The sequence below is a fragment of the Antedon mediterranea genome, chromosome 1 (assembly GCF_964355755.1).
Source record: "Antedon mediterranea chromosome 1, ecAntMedi1.1, whole genome shotgun sequence".
NCBI classification, from domain to species: Eukaryota; Metazoa; Echinodermata; class Crinoidea; order Comatulida; family Antedonidae; genus Antedon; species Antedon mediterranea.
Window position 1 is genome coordinate 37810274 of NC_092670.1, and position 24820 is coordinate 37835093.

Below are 24820 nucleotides of genomic sequence, written 5' to 3' on the forward strand. Positions count from 1 at the left end.
ATTTTTATTAAAAATATTAATGCCTCCAGGATCTTAGCCCACCATGGTCCGAAAATGGCATTTATAATTTAAAATAGGAAATATTATTTCCTATTTTAAATTAAATGCCATTTTCGGACCATGGTGGGCTAAGATCCTGGAGGCATTAATATTTTTATTTCAAATTTGAAATGCCATTTCCAGCCATCGAGCAGCTCCATTTTCCACAATTTTCTTACCTCGCACCCCAAATATTGGGAAATATTAATATTAGTTATTAACACACAAAACTAAAAATACGACATAGGGATACAATTTTAGGCCCTATTTTTTGTCAGTTTGGGTTTTACGGACGTTTTTTAGACATGCAACCGATGACGATGTTTAGGACCACATTTTGGGGGTTTGCCATTATTTTCGCCAATCTGGCATTATTTGAGACAGGCTACGGCATAATTTAAATTTATCGCTGGCAACGCTGTTGAAACCCGTCGTCGCTGTTAGTAGGTAAAACAATAGAAGACGCGTCTCAGTGATTAAAACCCGTCTGTATTGCTTGTATGGTAAAACAATAGATAGAAGACGCGTATTACCGCCTATGTTGTTAACCAAGGCTTGGTATCATTTCACAGAACCATATATATTCACTATAATAATTATCTCTATGACTGAACCAACAAATCTACAGTACAGAAAGAAATTACTGCTTCGTATCTACGCGTAACCTTTCGTAGCCTACGCGTAGTTAAGGTTGGTTCCCACCAGAGCCATATATATAAAGAGTTACGACATTGGATTATAGTCACGTGATATGCAGATCAAATTGTGTCAAACTTTTCTCCATTATGTAAAGTATAGGATCAACAAAATACTTTAAACTTTTTGTTATATTTAAAAAAATGTAATTGCACAATTTACGGTAAAATATCGACGTGCACATGCAGCGTACAGAAGTACTTGCGCCAAAGAATATTGCGCGCGCGTGCGCTAGTACATTATAAGGTTCTATTGATTGATTTTGGAACAAAACATCCCATAACTAGCTGTACGTCCTATTAATAACAATTATGTAATATTTTCAATTCATAATGCATGCTTTGATGACTAAATAAAATAATAAAGTGTCGAGGATATATTTGTTAATATACTGAAAAGAGTATGAACAATATTTAAATAATAAAGGCAAATTATTACAAATGAAATGATGAACGAGTCTCTGAATGTTAATAACGTTGGCGGCGCAGTTTGTGTAAAAAACACACAGAACATCATATACTGCATAAAAAGAGGGGTGAATTTGTTTGTTTTTTGTATTGGTTCATTCTTTGATGTATCCTAATTTCCATGTATGCCCTAGCATTTATTTTTTCGTTATTATAAAAAATATATATCTATTTTAACAAATCAATTATACCATGAATAAAATTAATTACTAAAATAAAAACGGAATCTAAGCGTTATTTCATTGACAACAAAATCTAAAAATAATGCATGAACTATAGGAAAACACTATACAAAAAAGACGCGCGCGCCCTCAGCGTGCGAATTCTTTGACACAAAAATGGCTTCTAATTTTCAATGTCGTAACTCTTTATATATATGGCTATGGTTCTCACTCTAGAACGTAACGCAAGGACGTAAACGCAACGCAAGCGTTTTAACCAATGACAAGCGAAGTTATAGACAGTTAGCAATCACAAGCGAATAAGCCATCGCTTGTGATTGGTCAAATCGTTGCGTTACGTCCCTGTGTTGCGTCGCTAGTGGGAACCACGCTGTAGATTGTAGATCGTAGGTCATGTGCTCTCTGAACGTAGTCTACGAACAGCTGTCTACGAAGTGTTGTTGGGTGTCTAGAAAACTCAGATCTCAGATTTATCTAAGTTTTCTAGATCTATAGAAAAGTCAGATATCTGAGTTTTCTAGATCTAGAAAACTCAGATATCTGACTTTTCTAGATCTAGAAAACTCAGATATCTGACTTTCTAGATCTAGAAAACTCAGATGTCAAGATCTGAGTTTTCTAGTTCCAAAATGGAACTAGAAAACCCAGATCATCAAAATGGATCGTTCCATTATTAATAGAGGATAGCTAATTGTTTGAAATACTACAGTATTATACGTTTTCTTACTAATAATAATTATTGTAACTTGTAGTAGTAGCAGGGGAAAAAATCCAGGAACACCATTATCGTCGTCAGCCACCCTCTCTGTGTACCGAATAAAAAAAAACATGTGACAGTTTGCGGTTAAAGTAGAGAGTACCAATTGCATGCTGCTGCAGACTGTCCGCCATGCGGTATGTCTACTACAGGGAGTTTGTGTCCGCTAACCGGTACCTTGTAAAATTGCCCGGCGATTCCATTGGTCTGGGGTCGGAGTTGATAAATCCAATGGCAAAAACATACATAGAGTCAGTAGATTTCTCTATGTAACGTCCGTTGACGACCATCTGCGTTTTCAACCTTGTACACTGGAATATTTGGATGTTTGAAGAACACGACATATGGGGTTTCCTCCCATCTGTCTACGAGTTTTTGCTTCCCGATAATATGTTTCTTTTGCACAAGGACGCGATCGCCCAATTCCAAAGGAGCTTGAGTTGTCTTTGTGTCATACTCATGTTTCTGTTTGTCTTTGGCTTTCATGGACGATTTGGATGCTTGGTCATAGACCAGCTTAAATCACTCGCGAAATTGAAAGACCAACTCATCATAATCATCGTCATCGCTATTATGATTATCGCTATCAAGTCCAAACATGACATCAATATTGGTAGATTGGCATGTCGACCGAACATTAATAAGTAAAATGGTGCATAACCCGTGGAATCGTGTTTCGTACAATTATATGCGTATGCCATATCGCCAACGTATTCCTTCCAGTCCTGTTTACGATCAAGTGGGAGTGTACCCAGCATGTCGATTAGTGTTCTATTAAATCTCTCCATAGTTCCCTTACCCATTGAGTGGTAGGGTGTAGTACGTGACTTTGCTATTCCGGCGACCTTGCACACAGATTTAATTATTGCGCTTTCAAAATTACGCCCTTGATCGGAGTGGATATAGGTTTTGGGAAACCATAATGTCTAAATACGTTCTGAAATAGTACCTTGGCAACAGTTTCAGCCGTCTGGTTTTTTGTTGGGTACGCTAAGGCATATCGGGTGAAATGATCGGTGATAACTAAAACATTCTCATAGCCTCCTTTCGACCGTTTCAGACCAAGGAAGTCGATGATGCATAGTAGTTCCATTGGTTCGTTTGTGTGAATATTCACGAGAGGCGCACGTTTCACATTTGGTGAAGTTTTTCGATGACATGTGTCACACCAGGTCTTAATGTCAGATGCCATCTTAGGCCAATAAATCATATCGATGGTTCGATCATAACCCAAATGCCCGATGTTCATGCAGGTGTTCAAAAGCAAGTTTGTGTTTAGACGTTGGTAATACAAGCTGATCACATGTGTCATAATATTAATAAATCTGATTTCCTGTGGTTAGATAAGGATGCTTCAGACTAGGTCTGCTTAATTTATGAGCCAATCAGAATAGTATAATTTTGGTGGGAAACTTTTTGAGGCAACATTTTGATCCTCCTCAGAAGCCCCTAATTTGCATGTCAAGTATAAGTAGTAAAATGTTATAGATATTATTAGTGGAGAAAAGAATATAAGATCATAGTAGAAAGATGTTCTGTATAGAGTATATGAAAGGTGTAGACTGAGTTACGAGAAATAAAAGTTTAGTTGAATACAGTATACTTTTTGTATGTGAAATCATTTTGGCAGTCAGTGTGTACGGTCTCGTGGATTTAATACGCCAGAGAAAGCATACGCTCGGAACCGACTATATAAATTCACTACAACATGCTTCTCCAGTGTTGTTATTGGTGGTCCTATATAATACGTTGTTTATGAACTTTAGGCGATTCCATTGTCTGAGTAAACAGATGACATTCGGATGTTCAAGTCGACGCTCTGCTGCTGATGGCTTTTGATTGCGCCGGAAGAATATCACTCGGTCAAGTACATCGTCCTCACCATGGAGACGTGATATGTCCCCTTGAGAAGATTAGGGACGACCGCAAAACCATGATTTGTGTTAACATCAGGGGCTTGCACTGGGTCCCCAGCAGCATCAGTGTTGTCGGTACGAGATTTGCTTCTGGCGTGGGCCTGACACTGTACAATTGTGGTTGGACATACAGACACGGATCCCCAGGGGCAGATCCAACAACGGATTATTATCAGTGATTTCCAATTAGGTACTCACGAAAGTTATTAGGGTGTTTAAGATGTGTAAATGCTTTGTCGCAGTCTGAAGTCCATACAAATGGTGATGGTTTGGCGTTCATTGCCTTTCTTCCATTCTTTTTCTTTCGTCGTGGGTCACCGCACGTTAGGGCATATTAAATGGCGCAGCTATCTCCGAATACTGGCTGCTGATAAACCGTCTGTAGTAGCCGGTAAATCCCCAAAATTGAAGAACTTGTTTGCGGTCAACCGGGGTGGGCCAGTAGTCGACTTGTGCTGTTTTAGCAGGGTCGGCATGAATCCCCTCGGCTGATACAATGTGACCCAAATAATTAACCTTTATGGGATGGGCTAGGTGTGGTGCGCACGGTTGTTGCTTTCGTTCCCGTTCCAGTAGTTTTATCTCTCATAGTACAGAACGAAATGTCATTGACCTTGGCCTCATGGACGCTATTCGTGCAACTACTTCTTGGTCATACTTTCCCCGCATTAATTGTTGTGTCAACATTCGATCCCTTTCATACATGGGACCTCGCCCAAGTTTCTCCTCCACATCTCTAAACACTGCCTCTATTTCTATTGCATAAAAACTAGCTGACTCACCCTGTCTTTGTGTTCTCTGATAAAAATCAGATAAGGGGTCACCAGAGGACACATTTCCGAATTGTTCTTTCAGTTCTTTGAATGCTCTTTCAGGTGTCCGACATTCTCTCGGAAGGTTTAACACCAGCTTCCGTGCAGTTCCTCCCAGATTTCTAACAACTGTTGACAACTGTAGGTGACTAGGCATGTTGCTACAACTTAATATATGCTGTACATCTCTGGTTCAATCCTCAATCAGTAGGTTGGATGATTGTCTCGTAAATATTGGTACTCCTTTTAGTTGGTGTGCCGGGGTGTAAATTTGTACTGATTTTGGCACCGGTAATAATGGTTTTACCGCTGTGTTATACCCCTGAACTGGTCTTGGTAACCGAGGTTGGCCTGGAGTTTCTAGGCTTTGGAGACACGTCCGGTCTCAACGGGGTAGTATAGTAACCACTTCTCTCCCATATGGCGAAATTTCTGGGTGAACAGTTTCACATCGGGTATCTTCATATCCTGTCATATATCCAATACAGTATATTCCATTGTAGATTAAAATATGTCACGGCACCAATTGTAGCTCTTCACAAAATATTAACTATAATAACTTAAACCTAGGTTCTCAATTTCAGCTACAAAATCGATGAAACACAGCATTCCAATACAAAGTGCTTTTATTAATTACAGTATAACACAACTGCTTACTTTAAACTGACTCATCTATCCAATTTCACAGAATTTCTAGATAACACACAGGCTATAAAACTTTCTTATTCCCCACCACAAAACCCACAAAATGAACCAGTTGTTATATAAAGGAGGTACAGTCTTAATTAATTCAAGAGTGTGGAATGTGTAAAATCAATAGGGGCCTCTTTCCAGGGACTTGGCAGTTCTATTTTTCACAACTTTTTTAGCAGCTCAACCCTAATGGTAGTGCTGGTCCTTACTTATATATTTTTATTTTTTTTTTCGAAGTACTATAATCCAATTTCCAGATTGCACAACTTTTCTAAATGTTCTTAGCTCCATCCCAACCTCGGTTGGCTGGTTCTCTGTAGACTTATAATTTCGTTTCATATATCAATGTATAATTGCAATTTCCGGGGACCTAGCAGCTTTATTTTTCAAAATGTTCTTACCGATCAGCCCATGGGTGTTCGTCTCGCGCATTTACAATTTTCGCACCCCCAGACAGTAACCAGTCTCTGCGATTAACGATATACTTCTTGGCCCTTGGTTTTACGTTCGCGTATATTTTCTATTTTAGGCATATTTAACTTTAAAAACTTCATTTTTAAAATTGAAAGAATGTATTTACAGTCATCGCAACGTGTTTTTCACACAGTATTTTATTTATGTACCATAAAAAATGGAAAAAGTTGAATACCCTAAATCTTATTAAAACGGCCTCAAATTACGCTATAACGCTTCCCCCTGACCCCTAGCCTAGTGATGCTCGTTTTACTTACATAGCCACCCCCCCCCCCCCCCCCCGTAAGCTATATTTGGCCTGTTCGTTGAAGTTCACCTGGTTGTGCGGGTGTAAGATTGAACATTGTCCGGTGTTTAAAAGTGTCCACCGGACAATTTTCAGCATTGAATAGTGTAACACCAGCTGTTGAAAATGGTTACAACCACCCGGAAAGTTTTCATTGGTAACAAAATAGGTCCCTCGACTGTCACAACCTAACCTTTATCCTGTAACAATTATGCCACTGGACATTCAACTCCCATTTAGGGTATTTATAATTTCTTAGAATATCAACTTGAATCGCAAAACTTGTCGATCCAAATAAATATTATTATTTATTGTTATATCAGGAGAAATAGTCTATCAAATTAGGCATAAAAAATATTTGTTTGCTGTTTTTCTTTTTGGCAGGGGGCGGGTGGGAAAAAGTTTTTTTTTTTTTTTTTTAATGTTAATTTCTCTGTTAATTGTACGCGAATTTGAGAGTAACAAAACACACTGAATAAAACAACGAGCTACACAGTAGGCCTAGCATTAGGTCGTTGTTAGCAGGCCTAATTAAATATTTTATAATTTAGTGTACCGTATATTTTGGTGTATAAGTCGCACCTGTGTATAAGACGCACCCCCTAAATGAGAGTAAAATATCGGTATTTTGTATATCGTCGATGTATAAGACGCACTTTATATTTCATCAACACATGTTTTTTCTCACCTAGGCTTGGCCGCGCCCAGCCTCAACACAAGAAGGGAAGTCACCCATCCCGTCAGTTCTTTCTAACTTGTAACTTTATTCATGAGTTTCGCAACAAGTTGCTGTTACTTGATAGAGTTGTACAACAAAGTCAACTTACTAGATGCAACTTCATTAGAGCCTGCTTCAACAGAAATTTATAATTCCCAGCAATGTTTTAACTGTATATATGAACTGTTTTATAAGTTGTTTTTTGACTGTGTAATTTGGTAGTAGTCACTCTCATACTGTAGGCCTACATTTAAAAGTAACACATCCACATGCCAACTTCAAGTCAATGGCTACCAGATGTCTCTGTGAGACGGTTATTTGAACCAGTACCAGTACCAGTACCCGCAACATCGAGTGCATGACCGGACCACCGCACGTGCGTGCGTGTTGGCTGCCTCGCTCGATCCTTTTGTACGCCATGTGGTTTCCAAGAAGAGCTCGCTCGCGCTGGGGGTACGGCGGTCGGCGATCGTGCGTATCTATAATACTATTCCAATCGTAAACGTTTACAAATGAAATTTTATCGGAGCGCCAAAAACAGCTCCATAATGAACAAATCTTTTCATCATATTTAGTACAACATCACGCTAAAATGCCTTAAAAACTAGGCAGAAGCAGGTTGCTGTTACGTTAGTACACTGTAGCAGGCCTAGGCCTTACCAAAAGCCCAGGCCTAGCCAAACGAGGTGCGGCGATATGTGTACACTCTGTGTGGTGAGGCAAGTATGTTAGGTGTATAAGACGCGCACCCTTAACCGATTCACCACGATAAGCGCTTAAAGCGCTCAAAAGGTTAAAAGTCAAGGTCATTGTAAACAAATTTTCAACAAAAAAAAAGTAAATCGAATTTACATGCGCAGTTTGCTGTGCATGAATCGTAACAACAAATTATACAAACTACTCACAACTTTTTTTTAAAAAATATGCTTCTAAATATATAAAAACAATTGTTGAAGTTAGTTTGAAAATAAAATTCGAAAATATAACCGTTTTTCGAAGCACGCTGTTCGAAACGCGACAGGCGCGTTGAATGAATCTAGGCCTAGACATACAACGTAAAATCGTCTAAAATCCATCTTTATTTCTAATAATCACTATTTTGAAGCTTGTATACAATAAATGTATAATAAATAAAGATTATGTATCAGTTACAGTGTCTAAATCGTCATATTTCCATGTAAAAATGTGATTTTTCTACCGGAGAAAAGTCGTGAAGATGTCCTCACAAGGGCCGCGCCATATTGTTTACCTTTGATTGTAATATGAACCCTGACATGTCAGATGCATTATGGGCATGAAATATTTGTTCAAACTCTGCGCAAAGGTCAGTTTATTGAAGCATAACTTTTGACAAACATTTTGATACCAAACTTGTTTTAATTTCATAAGTTTTCGACGCATTTTCGTCAAATTTTCTGCAAGCTACACGTCTAAAACAGCGGACTAAGCTCCCGAGGGATGCCGGTGCGCGTGGGAATCGCGAATTCCAAGTCGCTTTCGGGATGTTTTTTTTAACATTCCCGGTGAACAAACAGCGGCGAGGACGCTCTCGGGGCGGCTCCCGATAGGCCTAGGCCCCATATGGTCATCGTCGGATGAGTCAGTCTACTAATTTCTTCATAATTTCGAAACCGGTCATTCATAATGGTCAAGTTTGGTCTTATTTTGAAGAGAAGAAATAGGTTCTGATGAAGAGATGAGTTTTATTATGAAATATTTATTAATTTTTGTGCATTTGGTAGTCAAAGATAAATTACAAATTTTTAATAATTTTCCTAAAATATTTCTAAAATTTGCATAATCCATACTCCGCCAAAATAAGTTGTAACACAAATTTGATAACATATTTGGAAATAAAATGTCCTTTGCATTATTTTTGTTTTTTAATTTTTTTAATGTCTGTGTTTAGAAAAAAAGTTAGGGTTAATTATATGACATATGCTTTTTGGGTCCCAGGGGAGCAAAATAAACTTAGGGGTCAATGGGTTAATTTAGAGGTTATATTTGCGTGTCAAAAGTGCGATTATACACCGAAATATACGGTACGTTATTATTTTAATTGTTCCATCCTCGCACACTCGATTTACACCTTTTCGGCCAAAAAAACTAACAAAAAATCTTTTTTTAAAAAAAGCGCCCTCAACGTTAAAAAAACACTTTTTCTTTATCTCCGCCCCTAATTTTTGGCGAAATTAGGGGCGGCGGATGACAGCAAACATCACGCTAAAATGCCTTAAAAACTAGGCAGAAGCAGGTTGCTGTTACGTTAGTACACTGTAGCAGGCCTAGGCCTTACCAAAAGCCCAGGCCTAGCCAAACGAGGTGCGGCGATATGTGTACACTCTGTGTGGTGAGGCAAGTATGTTAGGTGTATAAGACGCGCACCCTTAATTTAGAGGTTATATTTGCGTGTCAAAAGTGCGATTATACACCGAAATATACGGTACGTTATTATTTTAATTGTTCCATCCTCGCACACTCGATTTACACCTTTTCGGCCAAAAAAACTAACAAAAAATCTTTTTTTTTTAAAAGCGCCCTCAACGTTAAAAAAACACTTTTTCTTTATCTCCGCCCCTAATTTTTGGCGAAATTAGGGGCGGCGGATGACAGCAAACAAAAAATTTTTTTTAGGCCTTATAACAAAACCTGTTGTTTCACAGACCAGAACAGACATATCAATTTGAAGTGAATAATAAAAAATATAATGGTCGCTATTTGAGGTGTCTTTAGGTAAAGGGATTAACTGAATCCTAATATTTTTCCCCGTACAATATTCAATGGTGGACACATTTCAATACGTGGGTCATACATTATTAAACGGGCCGGACAGCATTCAATATTGTTGAAAACCGCCCGCGAACCCGTTGAAAAATGCAACTGGACACTATTCAATGCTGAAAAGTGTCCGCCCGGACACTTTTAAATGACGGACACATTTCAATCTTACACGGGCGATACTGCATAGGCGCAAAGGCCTGAAACAAGGTAAAACCAGTACACGTAAAAGTAGGTCAGAGGCGACGAATACTGATTTGTTACCGCTTGTTGTGCACGACCGATACAGTGGATACCACGATAAAAAAAAATCTACAATGTGCTTAAAAATCAAACATTGTGGATACTGTATTTTGTTATGGATTTTTAAAAAAATAACACCACAAACTGATTAAAATATGTCATGGCATGGAGTCAAAAAGGATAATATAAAGTTATTGCTATAAATAATAATTTAATATCACGCTGTCAATGAATTAACTTGTATGTAGCACGTTTTATCACCAGTCAGTCGTATATAGGGGCGGGGCCATAGTCGAACATGCATATTGGCGTCTAGACGCAGCCAAATCAGACTGGTTTTGAGACGCGTTTTTGGGTAAACAATAGAAAACGCGTCTGGACGCTGATTTGTGGTCTGAAATAATTTGTAGATGACGCCTAATACATGAGACGATACGAATTTATTCGTATCGTCTCAGATCATGTATATAAAAGCATCTACGCGTGCGCAGTGTTTAACACAAACCTACAGATAGAAATAATCAATATGCCAACCAAGTTTTAACCAATCAAAATTATGTATTTAAACACATGATATACAGTGACCAATGAACATATGATGACGTAACAACAACTCTGTAAAGTTTCAACCAATCACAACAATGTATTATAATTTGTTGTAAGTATAAACCAATTAATTGACTCCTTTTGCGAATTGCATACTAATTGATAAAATGATTTGGTATAAAAACGGATGATGCGGACGAAGAGCCTACCAAAGCGCGACAGACAAGATGAAGTGGTTTGTTTTGCAAACTTACCTGATTTTATCAGCTGGACTCGCTTGTTTCGGAAGCAGTTGGCAAAGAAAATTACACGAGCGAAATGTCCATCATGCCGAGGCACCCGTAGCTGAATCGTCGATAGCTGATCAACGAATACAAGAGGACGTAAGTATTGTCTATTAGTATGTAACCTAGTGAAAAACTCAATTTCTTTCTAAAAATTTAGTTTTAGTTATCTATAAATGCGCCTTGAAATTCATTTGTTTGGCGCCGCGCCATATAAAAATGGTATAAGTATGTTGTATGGCTGATTAAAAATGTTCATCTGGTTTTGAATATCCATGAGTTAGTGGTTCTTTGTGCTAAAACCAAAAATTAGCGAACTAACTTGTTTTTTGCAAAAATAATTTATGTATGGCTGTTTTCGTTAGCTTTTACTATCATTTTGTATCTCATTGTCATTATGTTCAGTTTGTCTTTTTATAGCTATTTGATGGAGGAATAAGTTAAGACTTAACTTATTTCTACATTTTTGTATTTATATATTTGATTGAATATACATCAAAGAAACATTCTTCAAAATTTACAAATTAAAAAAAAAATATATATATATATATATATATATAGAAGTATATATATATATAAATGTTCGGTTCAATGTAACCGTCTAGAAAGTGCTCAATACGGTAAAGTAGAGCTAAAATATACGTTGAGTCTGGAAAAGAAGTAAAAACTACAGTTTGGTCTCTACAGGCTTGTTTCGTGAGTCGTGCAACTCACTCATCAGGAGACTATATATATATATATATATAGAAGTATTGGCGAGAAAAAAACCAATATAGGCCTAAACAATATTAAGTAAACGAAATATTTATAACAAACTATTTCTACTTTCCCCTTACTCCTCCCTCCCACCATATATTTTCATATTTATGTTTCAAGGTAATTCATCCGTGAATATTACAAACAAATGATTTTGTTAAATTTGATTTACGCTAATCAATATTATCACATGCACGCTTCAATATTTAGAAGAAACCAGAACAAAACATTGCTTTTGCAAAATTCTGCTGCTAATAATGCATCATAGCAAAGAACTTATAACACAAGAATCTCCTGTTCGTCCGAAGCGCGTAACAATTTCGAAAGGCATTGTGGGATAGAATAGAGCTATGGGTGGCGCCATTGTGAGCCATGGAGTAGGGCGCCCGCATCAAATTAGAAAGTCAAAATCATAGAGGGGTTCTGCTAATGCTCTAGGGGGTATAGAGTAATTGACTGAGGAGTAGGGCGCCCGCATCAAATTAGAAAGTCAAAATCATAGAGGGGATCTGCTAATACTCTAGGAGGGGTAGAGTAATTGACTTCCTAGTTTGGAGAGGAGGGGGAGCTGCTCGCGTGTTTTTTTTTCCAGGACGAACGTGGGCAGAAGTCATGAATAATTCATTACCTTAATTATTTTTATTATAAAGAATTGAAAGATAGCTGATCTACTTCCTTAATATACTAAACCTAACCCTCTAAATAATCTCTCTCAACTATTAAAAAAAACATGTTCATGAAAGACCTCGAACCGAGGGCTTCAGCGTAATAGGTTAAAGCCTTTACCACTAGACCAAACATTTCGGTTGGCAAACGTTGTTTACACTAATTATTTAATCTCTCTGCATTCTTATACAGCGCCCTCTATAATGTTCCCTATTATGTCATAATTATTATATAATATATAAATATTTACCGCCCACCATATTATCTACTAACATTATTTTACCATTTATCTAATTCAATAATATATTTTATTTTTATTTTTTATTTTTTATTTTTTTTTTTTTTTTTATTTTTTTTTTTTTTTTTTTTTTTTCTTCAAAATTATATAATGTAACCTAAATCTAAATAAAATAAATAAATAATACAGTACTAAAAATAAGACTAAATAGTATAATAAAAATTGTATCACATTTAATTAAATTACAAATATAACTATTAATATTAAATATAATAAGAACAAATAATCATATAAAAGTTGCATTTATTTTAATAATAACAGTATAATAAATCAATTAGCAATTATATATATATATATATATATATATTTTTTTAGTAATAATAATGATAATATATTCGCTTAAAACTTGAAAATATTAATAATACTGATAATAAATAGATAATAACATTAACTCCATCATATAGGTTAAGTATTGTTCGATATGTAAGATTACCTTGTTTTTACTAATTTCATTTTACTTGTATAATTCGCTTCTTAGTTAAGACTTAAATGTTATTTTTTGATACTTTTCTTTTTGTTTTTACATTGCCTTGTAAATGAACGCACCGTCTTATAAACGTGTGCCGCTGATACAAAAGCGTTCGTTCAATAAATTTATCCTAAATTTATCCTAATTAATCATGAATTATTCATGATTTCTGCCCACGTTCGTCCTGGAAAAAAAAATTACGCGAGCTGCTCCATGCTCTGTGAAATGGCGTCGCCCAGTTTGACCTTTTAACCCTGTACTTCCGATACTGTGTTTTGAATGCAAATTGAAGAACAGGAGATTCTTATGTGTTATAAGTTCTTTGATCATAGTTATAATAATCATTCCGGTTGGGCAAAAAATACTGATTCCAAGTGTCTGATGCTTTTTTAGAAACAATTGGAAGAAACGTATAGAGACTTATTGCATCTGCTGGGGGAAACTGGACATAAGTTTGGTGAGTTATTTAGCCTTGTCTACACTATCAAACTTTATGTGACGAATGTTATGTGCTCATAATGGACATGATGATGTCATATCACTACCGTATTTGGGAATATCACTGCCATATTTGGGCACATCACGCTTTTTAATTAATTACGTCAGAGTAGGGCAAAACATCTGACCAATATTATTACTCAACACCCTGACGCAAAGCTACCTCCACAGTAGTTACAAACAATGTACAAACTGTTGATGTAGTACCCGCTGCTTACTTGGGCTCGAAATATAACCCTTTGTCATCAGAGCAATCTTAGTATTACGTCAGAGTAGGGCAAAACATCTTACTAATAAGTCTAGTATTGTTTATATCGCTATACTTATTAATCAAAAATAAAACTTACTGTAGCAATACTGTTGGTATGCGCGCTTTCCAAGATTGTTGAAATGTGTGAAACGCACGATGCTATGAAATTACGTCTAAAAGTCTGACCAACAGTCAGGCGCGTGTTTAGTTGCATACAGAGTATCGAATTTTAATCGATAAGTATGGACAAAAGAACATGATGAAAGCAAATATCCCAATATTCCCGATTGTCCCTCTGAAAACAAAATTAAAACCCGTTAAAATAATCAACCGGAGGCCATGGAAGAGAATGGATTAAATTAATGTAGGCCTCCTGTATATGTTGTAGGCCTAATCTTTTTTGTTAATTTTAACATATTAAAAAACAGCAAAATTGTTTTAGGCCTAATAATGTGTAATTCTTTCACATTCGTTATTATCTATACTTTTTTCAACTATAAGACAAGCAAATGAAGAAGGTGAGTATTTTTGTTATTATTTAATTTAAGATTTATTTTAGCAAATTTTTTTTAGCTCTATTTTCCCCAATTTTTTTTTACCTCAGCTCCAATCATGGTCTTGTTATATATATTTTTATTTCCTATTTTAAATTATAAGTGCCATTTTCGGACCATGATTTGCTAAGATCCTGGAGGCACTAATAAATATATTTTTATTTAATATTTGAAATTAAATGCCATTTCCGGCCATCGATCAGCTCTATTTTTCAAAATGTTCCCAATCATTGTGGGGCTGAGGTCTTGGATAGATTTTTATGCTATGATTTCCGAACATATTTCAGCAACTTAAATTCAAAATGTCCGTGGCTGTAGCAGGTTGGGCGTTGATGACTTTTGCCATTACCATTTTCGCACCCCAGATATTGGGAATTATATGACAGTTATTACACACAAAACTAAAAATATAAATTTTGAACGACTTTGGATACAATTTTAGGCCCTGTGTCAGTTTGGGTTTTACAGACGTTGTTTAGAAATGCAACCGTTGGTGGTGCTAATTAGGGCCACATTTTGGTTGGGGATTTGGCATAATTTGAGACAGGCTATGGCATAGTTTAAATTGTATCGCTGGCAACGCTGGTGGTGACACACAATACAATATACAACATATTCACACACCACCACCACGCGAGTTGATTAGGCCGCCTTGCCTATAGTAGTCTATACAAAATACACATTGAACAAAATATATTCCTTCTTGGTAGAGTTTAAAACATTACTCCTGATTAGTTTTTGTTTGTGCAAGTTACTATTTTAACATCGAATTATTTTAGATCGAATATAACACCTCTCACTTTGTGCTGTCGGGCCTAGCTACGCTCTAGATAATCAGAAACACGGCAAGCTGCCTCTCTGTACACAAAAAGAGGGAAAGCTCTGGAATCGAATGATAAAAAACAACGTCGTCGCACACGCGCGTGCCTCCACTTTCCCCGTCTATTTTTTTTGTTTTTTTTTTCTTGCGTACCGCCGTACCACACCACCGACGGATGACGTGTGGAGCGGAAGTTAAACGCCACCTATAAAATATGCAAGCTTTAATGAATCTGCATATAAATAATTTGCATAAATTATGTTTTGAATATTTGAACTAAAAACTAACGTGCAGAGCTAATTGTTTAAAACTATTATGTATTTACAGTCGAATGGACTCGCTGGTTTAACCGAGACAATCCATCCGGTACTGGAGATTGGGAAACTGTGACCAGTTTGTACTACGTAAGTGAATTGTTTATGTCTACTTTGTGATAATATACCAACTGGATCATAAATAATTGGAAATTATTTATCAAATAATGGTTGAAACACACCACACTGTCATAAAATATGTAATTGTAAAAACAAGTTAAAAAAATAATACACATGATCACATGTCTTCTTACGCTGTTTATCTTAGGAGAATCCGAATCAAATGTGTCAGAATCCAGTTGACATTCAATGCCAGACTATTGGTGGTTCATCTTACACTTCTACTGGAGAGGTTGTCAGTTGTAGCGCTAGTGTAGGTCTTGTTTGTAAGAATGCTGACCAAACAGATGGTTACTGTCGGGATTACAGAGTTCGTTTCAAGTGTCCATGTTACTGTTAGTAGTTCTATAGCTTAACATAATACCAAACTATTTAAATTAGATATTCTCTGTTAAACCTAAATTTAAAAAAAAAATCAAATTTCATCAAAAGAAAATTGCACAATTTTGTCAAATTTAGTAATTTTTTTCATTCCAGTTTCCGCACTAATTTATTATAACCGACATAATTTATTATGCCTAATTTGTATGAACCTGAACTACAGTATTGTACAGTACGTACCGGTGATAAACCAGTACATTTCTGGGGCCGATATATTTGTTGTCGTGCAATAACAAAATTCATAAATTAGTGTCAGTCAGTTCAGATCCTTGCCATAATGCTAAAAAAGTGAATTCGATTAAATTGATTGTTGATGGTGGGATTATAATATAGCTATATATACTATGTATTTACAGACGAATGGACTCCCTGGTTTGACCGAGACAATCCATCCGGTACTGGAGATTGGGAAACTGTTACCAGTTTGTACTACGTAAGTGAATTGCTTATGTCTACTTTGTGATAATATACCAACTGGATCATAAATAATTGGAAATTATTTATCAAATAATGGTTGAAACACACAACACTGTCAGAAAATATGTAATTGTAAAAACAAGTTAAAAAAATAATACACATGTCTTCTTACGTTTTTGATCTTAGGAGAATCCGAATCAAATGTGTCAGAATCCAGTTGACATTCAATGCCAAACTATTGGTGGTTCATCTTACACTTCTACTGGAGAGGTTGTCAGTTGTAGCGCTAGTCTAGGTCTTGTTTGTAAGAATGCTGACCAAACAGATTGGTCCTGTCTGGATTACAGAGTTCGTTTCAAGTGTCCATGTTAGTAGTTCTATAGCTTAACATAATACCAAACTATTTAAATTGGATGTTCTCTGTTAAACCTAAATTTAAAAAAAAAATCAAATTTCATCAAAAGAAAATTGCACAATATGGTAGTGATATGCCTAAATATGGTAGTGATATGACATCATCATGTCCATATATGCGCACATACAATATTTTTGCCCCATAAAGTTTGATAGTGTAGACAGAGCTTTAGTAGAGAGGAATTGTTACAATTGAATCCAGCATCCTGGTAAACAGGCTCAGTGGTAATAAAATGTTCGCAAACTAAAAAGAGTCTTGTTTGTTTTGTTATTTTTCAGGTAATCCATGTCAGCCAAACCCTTGCCTGAATAATGGAAAATGTGTTGATAGTCTTGGCAGTGCAGAGTGTGATTGTACCAATACAGGCTTTACTGGAGTTACCTGCAGTGATGGTAAGGTCAACTGAGGTCAAGTGTAAAGTGTTGTTCCCACTTGGACCCAACACAATGGTGTAGATGCATTCTATTGTACAATATTTCCTAATTTATAACACTAGTAAGGCCAAATTATTATCATTTTATTTTTAAAGGATTACATTTTTGTTTTGTCTTACAAAAAAACTGAACTGAGTATTATGGCGCTATGAACTCTAAGAACATACCCGAGTCACATGTTTTTAGCCAGCATGGTTGATTTAATTGGAAGGTGCCGGACAGTGGCCAGTAAAATTAGTCAAAATTAACCCAAATTAAGTGCAGTCAGTAACAGTTATAAAACATTTTTTTTTTCAGAGGATCCATGTTTTAAAAATGATCCATGTGAAAATGGTGGTATATGCAATTACGATACGGAATCAGATACCTCTATGTGTAACTGTACTGGTACACTTCATAGAGGTACCCTCTGTGAATTGAGTAAGTACAGTACTGTATATCCTGTGGTATAATCCCACTCCCATAGAATATGACTCATTGGGCTAACTTTGTGGGTGGGACTATACTTGGGGAACGCCAGATTCAGGAAAATAAAGTAAGATCTGAACTGGCTAGAGAGAGGCTTACATCCAGATCAAAAGTCAATGATGGGACTATACCCGGGGATATGCCTGTTTGTTTCTGTCCACAACCACAGGGGCTGAGTGAACCAGAACACTGGAGTAACCTCCTAATCTTCCGAAAGATATACTGGGTTTTTTTAGAGTGTACACGAGCCAGATGTGTACACTGGACCTCCAGTTTTAAATCCTTATCCTAAAAGACTTGTTCTACCATCAGAACAATGGTTGAGGAGTTCCGTGAACCTGTGCTGATTGTATAATGGTTTGCAGCACTTAACATCTCGGCCACTCGACTTGTGTTTGAAATTCTAATTTCATTTGATTTACAACATGTCTGAAGACATTGTGTAATTATACAAGGACATTAGTGCCCCAATGGTTTATTATGATTTTATTCATACCTATTGTTTGGTTTGTTCAATAATTTTGTGTTTTATTGAAATGATTTACAACATATGCAGTCGGAAGACACTTATACAATGAGATTAGTGCCCAAATGGTTTATTATTATTTTATACCCAATACCTTTTGTTTGGTTTGTTCATGTTGTCATCAAATTGAATAATTTTGTGTTTTTATTATTGAAATAATTGTTTTTTAATGACAATTTTAATAGAAATATGATTTAGTTTAATTTAAATACAATTTTGATATATGTACTGCATATTTCATTTAGAGGACGTATGTGCACAAAATAATCCGTGCAAAAATGACGCTCCTTGTCAAAACTCAGATTCAGAAAGCGTAACATGTGATTGTAGCAATGGAGGTGCTGAACCAACACACACCGGTGCATTTTGTGAAATATGTAAGTTTTTCTGAGATTACTACACAACATTTTTGTTTTACTACAGTTAGACCTTCATTAAGACGACACAACTGGGACCCAATAAAGTGTTTCTTTAATTGAGACATCCCCTAAAAGGGGTTGGCCATAGTGTTAAGTGGAACATAATAAGCAAAATCTAATCAAAACAAATAGAATACATAGCGGGCAGTAGTTGGTTCAGACTAGTAAAGTTCAGTGTAGTCAATTTACTCACTGTCCTACAAACCTGCTATGATCTTAAGCTTTATGTTACAAAAAATGTGATGTGCCCATCTATGGACATGATAATGTCATATCACTACCATGTTTGGGTATATCACTACTATATTTGGGCATTTTTGTTTGATAGTATAGACAGAGCTTTATTGTGTCAAGGAGGGAGCGAACTTGTAGTGGTGTTTCACACAGCTCCTTTCAGTGATTGGTGTGAATACACCCTATATATATTGACCCTCATTCACACTTGTTCCGTTTCACTCAAGACCGTACCATTTTGTTAAATAAGCTATTTTGTTGTTATCAGTTCCATGAAATTAAACAAGTATGAATGTGGTTTAAACTCTGTCCACACTATCAAACTAGTTTGACAAACAATTTTGATGTGCCCAAATATGGTAGCGATATGCACAAATATCCTAGTGATATGACATCATCATGTCCATATATGGGCACATCACATTTTTTTTGTCACATAAAGTTTGATAGTGTAGACAGAGCTTTAGAAAAAAAAGCATAAAATCAACCTTTGCATTTGATCAATATGTTCCTCACTATAGAGTTCTGCGGTGTGACGTCACAACAATAGTTGGCACAGCGTGGTTGCTAGCGCAACCAAAATGTGTTCAATGCTACTATGCTGATAACTATATAGATCTGTATTTCTATCAAATTATGTATATTAGCTTGATTCTTTTTAAATGATACTGTAGTTGAAGAATGAATAGATTATTAAAAACAAATATTTAGTAACCTATTGAAATTTTAGTTTGTTTTTATTGAAAATTATTAAGTTTTAAAATTAATTCAATAAGCCTATTCCAAACCATTGGTGACCTTGGAGTCACTTAGGCAGGTTGAATGTTTTGTAGCTACGAAACGGCGCCACGTACCGTTGTGACATCAGATGATATGATGATAAATTAACTTTATTTTCTTCATTCCTTAGTGCTTCTGTCGTGTGTTCCCAATCCTTGCCTGAACGGAGGAAGTTGTGTAGATGGCGTTTGCCAGTGTCCAGATGGAATTGAAGGATTTTTGTGCGAAACTCGTAAGACTTTTAAATGTTTCATTTCTTCATTTATTGAAAAAAAAATGTAAAAACAATTTTAGAATCCCATTCAACATTTACTGGTTGGTTCATATATATATATATTTATATATGAAATATATACCATAAATTTTCTAATAGTAACCCACACTCTAAAGGAACCCCCCTTATAATAGTAACCCACCTTATAAGTCAATCTATAATAATAACCCACTACTCTAATAGTAACCTATGGGAGTTACTATTAGAGTCACAAAAACTTATGATACAGCCATATTTTGAAAATAAGGAGATAATGCATGTTGATCTCAGCAGTGGGCGAGGATTGAGTGTTTTTGAGTTTATAAAATAAAGATAGAGTTTAACCAAATTTGTTTATTCGTACTGTTTTATTATTTTGCTATGAGTTGCTGACCGGAAAAGTTAGGGGTGGGTTACTATTTTCAGGTGCCTAATTTAAGATTAGTAATAGTAACCCACTACTCTAATAGTAATCCCCCTTCTAATAGTAACCCACCATATAAAAAACAATCAAAGAATAATAACCCAGGGTTACAATTAGAAGATTTACGGTATAAGAAATAAATACATACCTTACAATAAGAACTTGTAAGACTTTTTTAATTTTCATTTCTTAATTTATTGAAAAACAAATGTACAAACAATTTGTGAATCACATTCAACATGTACTGGTTGGGGTATCAGGGGATGGATCTCAATGGAGATACAAAAAAAAAAAGCAAAAAGCTAAATCAAAACGATAAAGTAAAACAGCCAGAAAAGTTTATATATATATATAAAATAAATCCAAAGGCAAATAACTGAAAAAATGACAATGCTGTGGGTATCAGTGGCTGGATCTCAATGGAGATACAAAAAAAAAAGCGAAAAGCTAAATCAAAACGATAAAGTAAAACAGCCAGAAAAGTTAGCAGAGCTTTCGGGCAACACTAGCCCTTCGTCAGTGCAAGTGAAAAATATAAATAAATACATACGTACACGTACAATTAGAAAATGTTTAATCCAACTAAAAAAATAAAAAATGTATTGAAAATTCTATACCGATTTTAATGAGTCTCTACTTCGAATAAGCTACACCTCTCAACACTTCCAGGTTTTTTCTCATTTTAATAGATATTTTTTTATCTTTTGTTGGGATTTCACACACTTTTATTTCTTGTATAAAAATGCATATTTTTGTAAATAATATTTGTCTTATAAATATCAATTTGATACAATAAATGTATATTTACTTCATATGTAACTTTTTCATTAATTATTCATAATATATCTTCTTTTTCAGTTAATAGTGGATACAGACCTGAACCCAGTCTTCCGCCAAGTGGCAAGTAACATGTATTTAAATTGTTTATCTTTGCTACTCAAACCATTGGAAGGTTCATTTCAGGGTGGAAAAAAAGATAGTAATTTCTTTATGTTAAGCTCTGTCTACACTATCAAACTAGTTTAACAAAAATAGTGTGATGTGCCCATAAATGGACATGATGGTGTCATATCACTACCAAACACACATACACATCACATATAGTTTGTTAGTGTAGACAGAGCTTTACATTCATGTTTTAAGCTTTGTTTACACTATCAAACTTTATGTGACAAAAAAATGTGATGTGCCCATATATGGACATGATGATGTCATACCACTACCATATATAAGTATCACTACCATATTTGGGCACATCACATTTTTTTTGTCAAATTAGTTTGATAGTGTAAACAGAGCTTTAGAGTGAGTGGAAGTACTTCACAAAGCAGTTAATTAGTATGGGTTATTTTTGTGTTTACATTTTGCATAATTTTAATCATTTTATTTATTTATTTAATTTTTTTATTTATTCGGTATATAAAAATATATTACAAAACGACAGTCAAGGACTGAAATGAATTGTATTACAAATAACTAAAAATTAGTTAAAATTGCTATAAAAATAGAAACATCTTATTAAAATTAAATATCGTACAGTGATACAGAAAATAAATTCTTAATTAATTAATTAATTAGTAATTAATAAGACGTCTATACAGTATGTACTATCAATTTGTTGATGTGTTGCATTTAAAAAAAAAAAATTATTTTTCAGGGGATTTTTGTACTGTATGGGACAAGCAGAATTACCGCACATTTGATGGCTTCGTTTATTCCATTAACAGCGAATGTCGTCATGTTTTGGTACAAAATGATGAGTTGGACAACAACAAAGATGGAGATGTTTTTCAGATTTTGGTTGACTACACTGATTCCATGTCTATTATTGTTCAAGAAAATTATGATGGGACCTCGAAATCCATACAGTTGAGAAGTGACGGTGTTATGTACAACAATGAGCTCATCAACAAAACAGAAACTGCCGGTCCATTTTCAATCACATTTTCCTCTCATTACGTTACTGTGGTTGATGACCTGAATTTGTTTAAAGTTATCTGGAACCGAAACGACTTGGTTGAAATTTTTATCACCGGTTCACCGTTAAGTGTTAATGGGATGTGTGGAAACTATGATGGGTTACCATCAAATGATGCTACCCATAATGGTGTTACACCAGCAACATTTGATCCATTTACCATGGCTAAAAATTGGAATGTAGAAAGTGCAGGTAATTTGCCCATTTTCAAAATAAAATTATGATTTGTCAGTCTTAATTTGTTCTAGAAATTATTCTGCATATAGTAAACATATAGTGTAAGTTATGGTTATGTAATTTTTTTTATGATATTCATTTTGTTACAATTTGGTGTAACATCATCGATATTATAGAAAAATGTTCACCGTTTTGGCTTTCTAATAGTAATGCCATTTTCACATTTGCAAACTAACACCTTGTAACAAGTATTAACAGACTTGTGAGATGTTTTACGTCTTTTGGTCAACTATTAAATATAAAAAAATGTAATAGTGAATTGTGAATAAATGTGTGAAATATGTAAAAAAAAAAAAAACATGTGTAGTAAAATGAATCACAATAATCAAATAGCGGACAGTTATATCTTGCAGCTGAAAATCTAAATCAAAATATGTTACAACTTTTTATAATAACTTACATTACTGTGGGACTTAAGTAAGATCATGCGATACTAAGTGGGATATGTTACATCTTTTGTTTAATTTATTTTGTTTTGTTTTTGACAACAATTAGTTATGTGTAATTTAATATATAACCTGCGCTGCTATTTAAGTTTTTTTTTCAGTTTTTTGTTTTGGGTCAGTTTTATGTCTTTTACTTCTTATTTATTATTACTGTACTTCTTAAAAACGAATAAAAAATCTATGAAAATGTCATTATATTTTGAAGACGTGCATAGTGATGGATAATACGATAAATTTTATTCATTGTATTGAATTCATATTTCAGAATGTGGTATAATAGGAACGTGTGTAGAGTTTAAAGATCTTAGCCAAGATGAAATTAATATGTGCTTAAAACTGAAGGAAGTCTTTAGCGATTGCCTTGAGGTAAGGGTTAAGGCCAGTTAACACTAGGACGATAACGATCGACGATAATATATAAGCATGCATATTTATTACATAAAGCAAAAGAAATTAGAAAGGTTTTCGTTTTAGAACTATATGATAATCATTTATGCTGTCTTTTATCGTCTATCATTATCGTCCTAGTGTAAATGGGCCTTTACAATTGCGCATTTCCAAATTGATAAACTTTTGTTCAGATTAAAAAATCTAAAAACAACTCTTATGAATAAGAATTTTTTGGTAATACTGTATGTTTATTTTAATCTACATCATAAACTAACCATTATTACCTATTACCTACCTTACCTATCATAATAGTTCATTCTAATATAGCGCTTATAAGCAAGCTCTCAATGCGCTGCACATTATTACCCTGGTCATCTTTTGGATCAAACATGTACAGAAACATACTCTCATAATGTTGCAGCTATTAATCAGTGCAAACTTGTGTCTTGATCTAACCAGTACCCATTTTATACACCTGGGTGGGGAGAGAGGCAAATGTATGTAATGTGTGTTGCCTAAGGATACAAGCAATGCAGCGAGAGTTGGATTCAAACCACGATCAGTAATCCAACGTTCAACACACTGTGCCACGCGCCCTCATTGAAATATATAATATATTTTTATTTTACTATAAAAAAAATGAAACTATTTCACCAAAGTTTATTGTTTATTTGTTCTGGTGCAAGTTATTGAAATATATATTACAGTTTATATTTATAGAACTAAAAATAACTTTTTTTTTTTAGGTAGTTCCATCGGACTACTATCTTGAAGCTTGTTACGAAAGCATTTGTAGTTGTGAAAGCAGTAATATTAATGATTGCATTTGTTCCGATTTTGCTGCATATGCTTTGGAAAGCTCTAGAGGTGGTACAAATGTATATTGGCGAACAGCTGGTCTCTGTCGTAAGTCCTGTATAATGTAATAATTATTCTCTTTAAGAATCAGATTTTTATCGAATTTGGAAAGCTAGCAAAAGTTTACAATTTTACAAAAGGAACAAGCAGTTTTTTTATGTTATATCTCAAAATATATACTCAGCAATGGCAAAAACTACTTAAAGCTCTTTTTACACTATCAACTAGTGTGAAAAAAAAGAAAGTGTGATGTGCCCAAATGTGGTAGTGATATGCTCAAATAGGGTAGTGATATGACATCATCATGTCCATATATGGGCACATCACATTTTTTTGTCACATAAAGTTTGATAGTGTAGACAGAGCCTACTTCAAACGGCCTTTACTATTCTAAATGTATGACACATCATTATATTGCTTTCGTTACAGCCTTTGATTGTGATAGCCTGGTTGAGGAGTATTCACCATGTGAGAGTACCTGTGGCGGTACCTGTCAACATGAAGATGGCGACTGTGAAGCTGAT

The 24820-nt window shown here is 35.0% G+C and overlaps 1 protein-coding gene and 1 long non-coding RNA gene across 2 annotated transcripts; both read left to right on the forward strand.

Annotated features, from left to right (window-relative positions):
• Positions 1–14684: 14684 nt before the first annotated feature.
• Positions 14685–16828, forward strand: LOC140044807 (cartilage intermediate layer protein 2-like). Its single transcript, XM_072089488.1, has 5 exons — positions 14685–14703; positions 15530–15606; positions 15785–15971; positions 16374–16450; positions 16621–16828. The coding sequence occupies exons 1-5, from the start codon at positions 14685–14687 to the stop codon at positions 16804–16806; spliced, it is 546 nt and encodes a 181-aa protein (XP_071945589.1). The 3' UTR covers positions 16807–16828.
• A 5591-nt stretch (positions 16829–22419) lies between these two features.
• Positions 22420–24200, forward strand: LOC140050296 (uncharacterized). Its single transcript, XR_011845380.1, has 3 exons — positions 22420–22557; positions 23314–23414; positions 24185–24200. It is a non-coding gene; the product is annotated as an uncharacterized lncRNA (long non-coding RNA).
• The last annotated feature ends 620 nt before the right edge of the window (positions 24201–24820 follow it).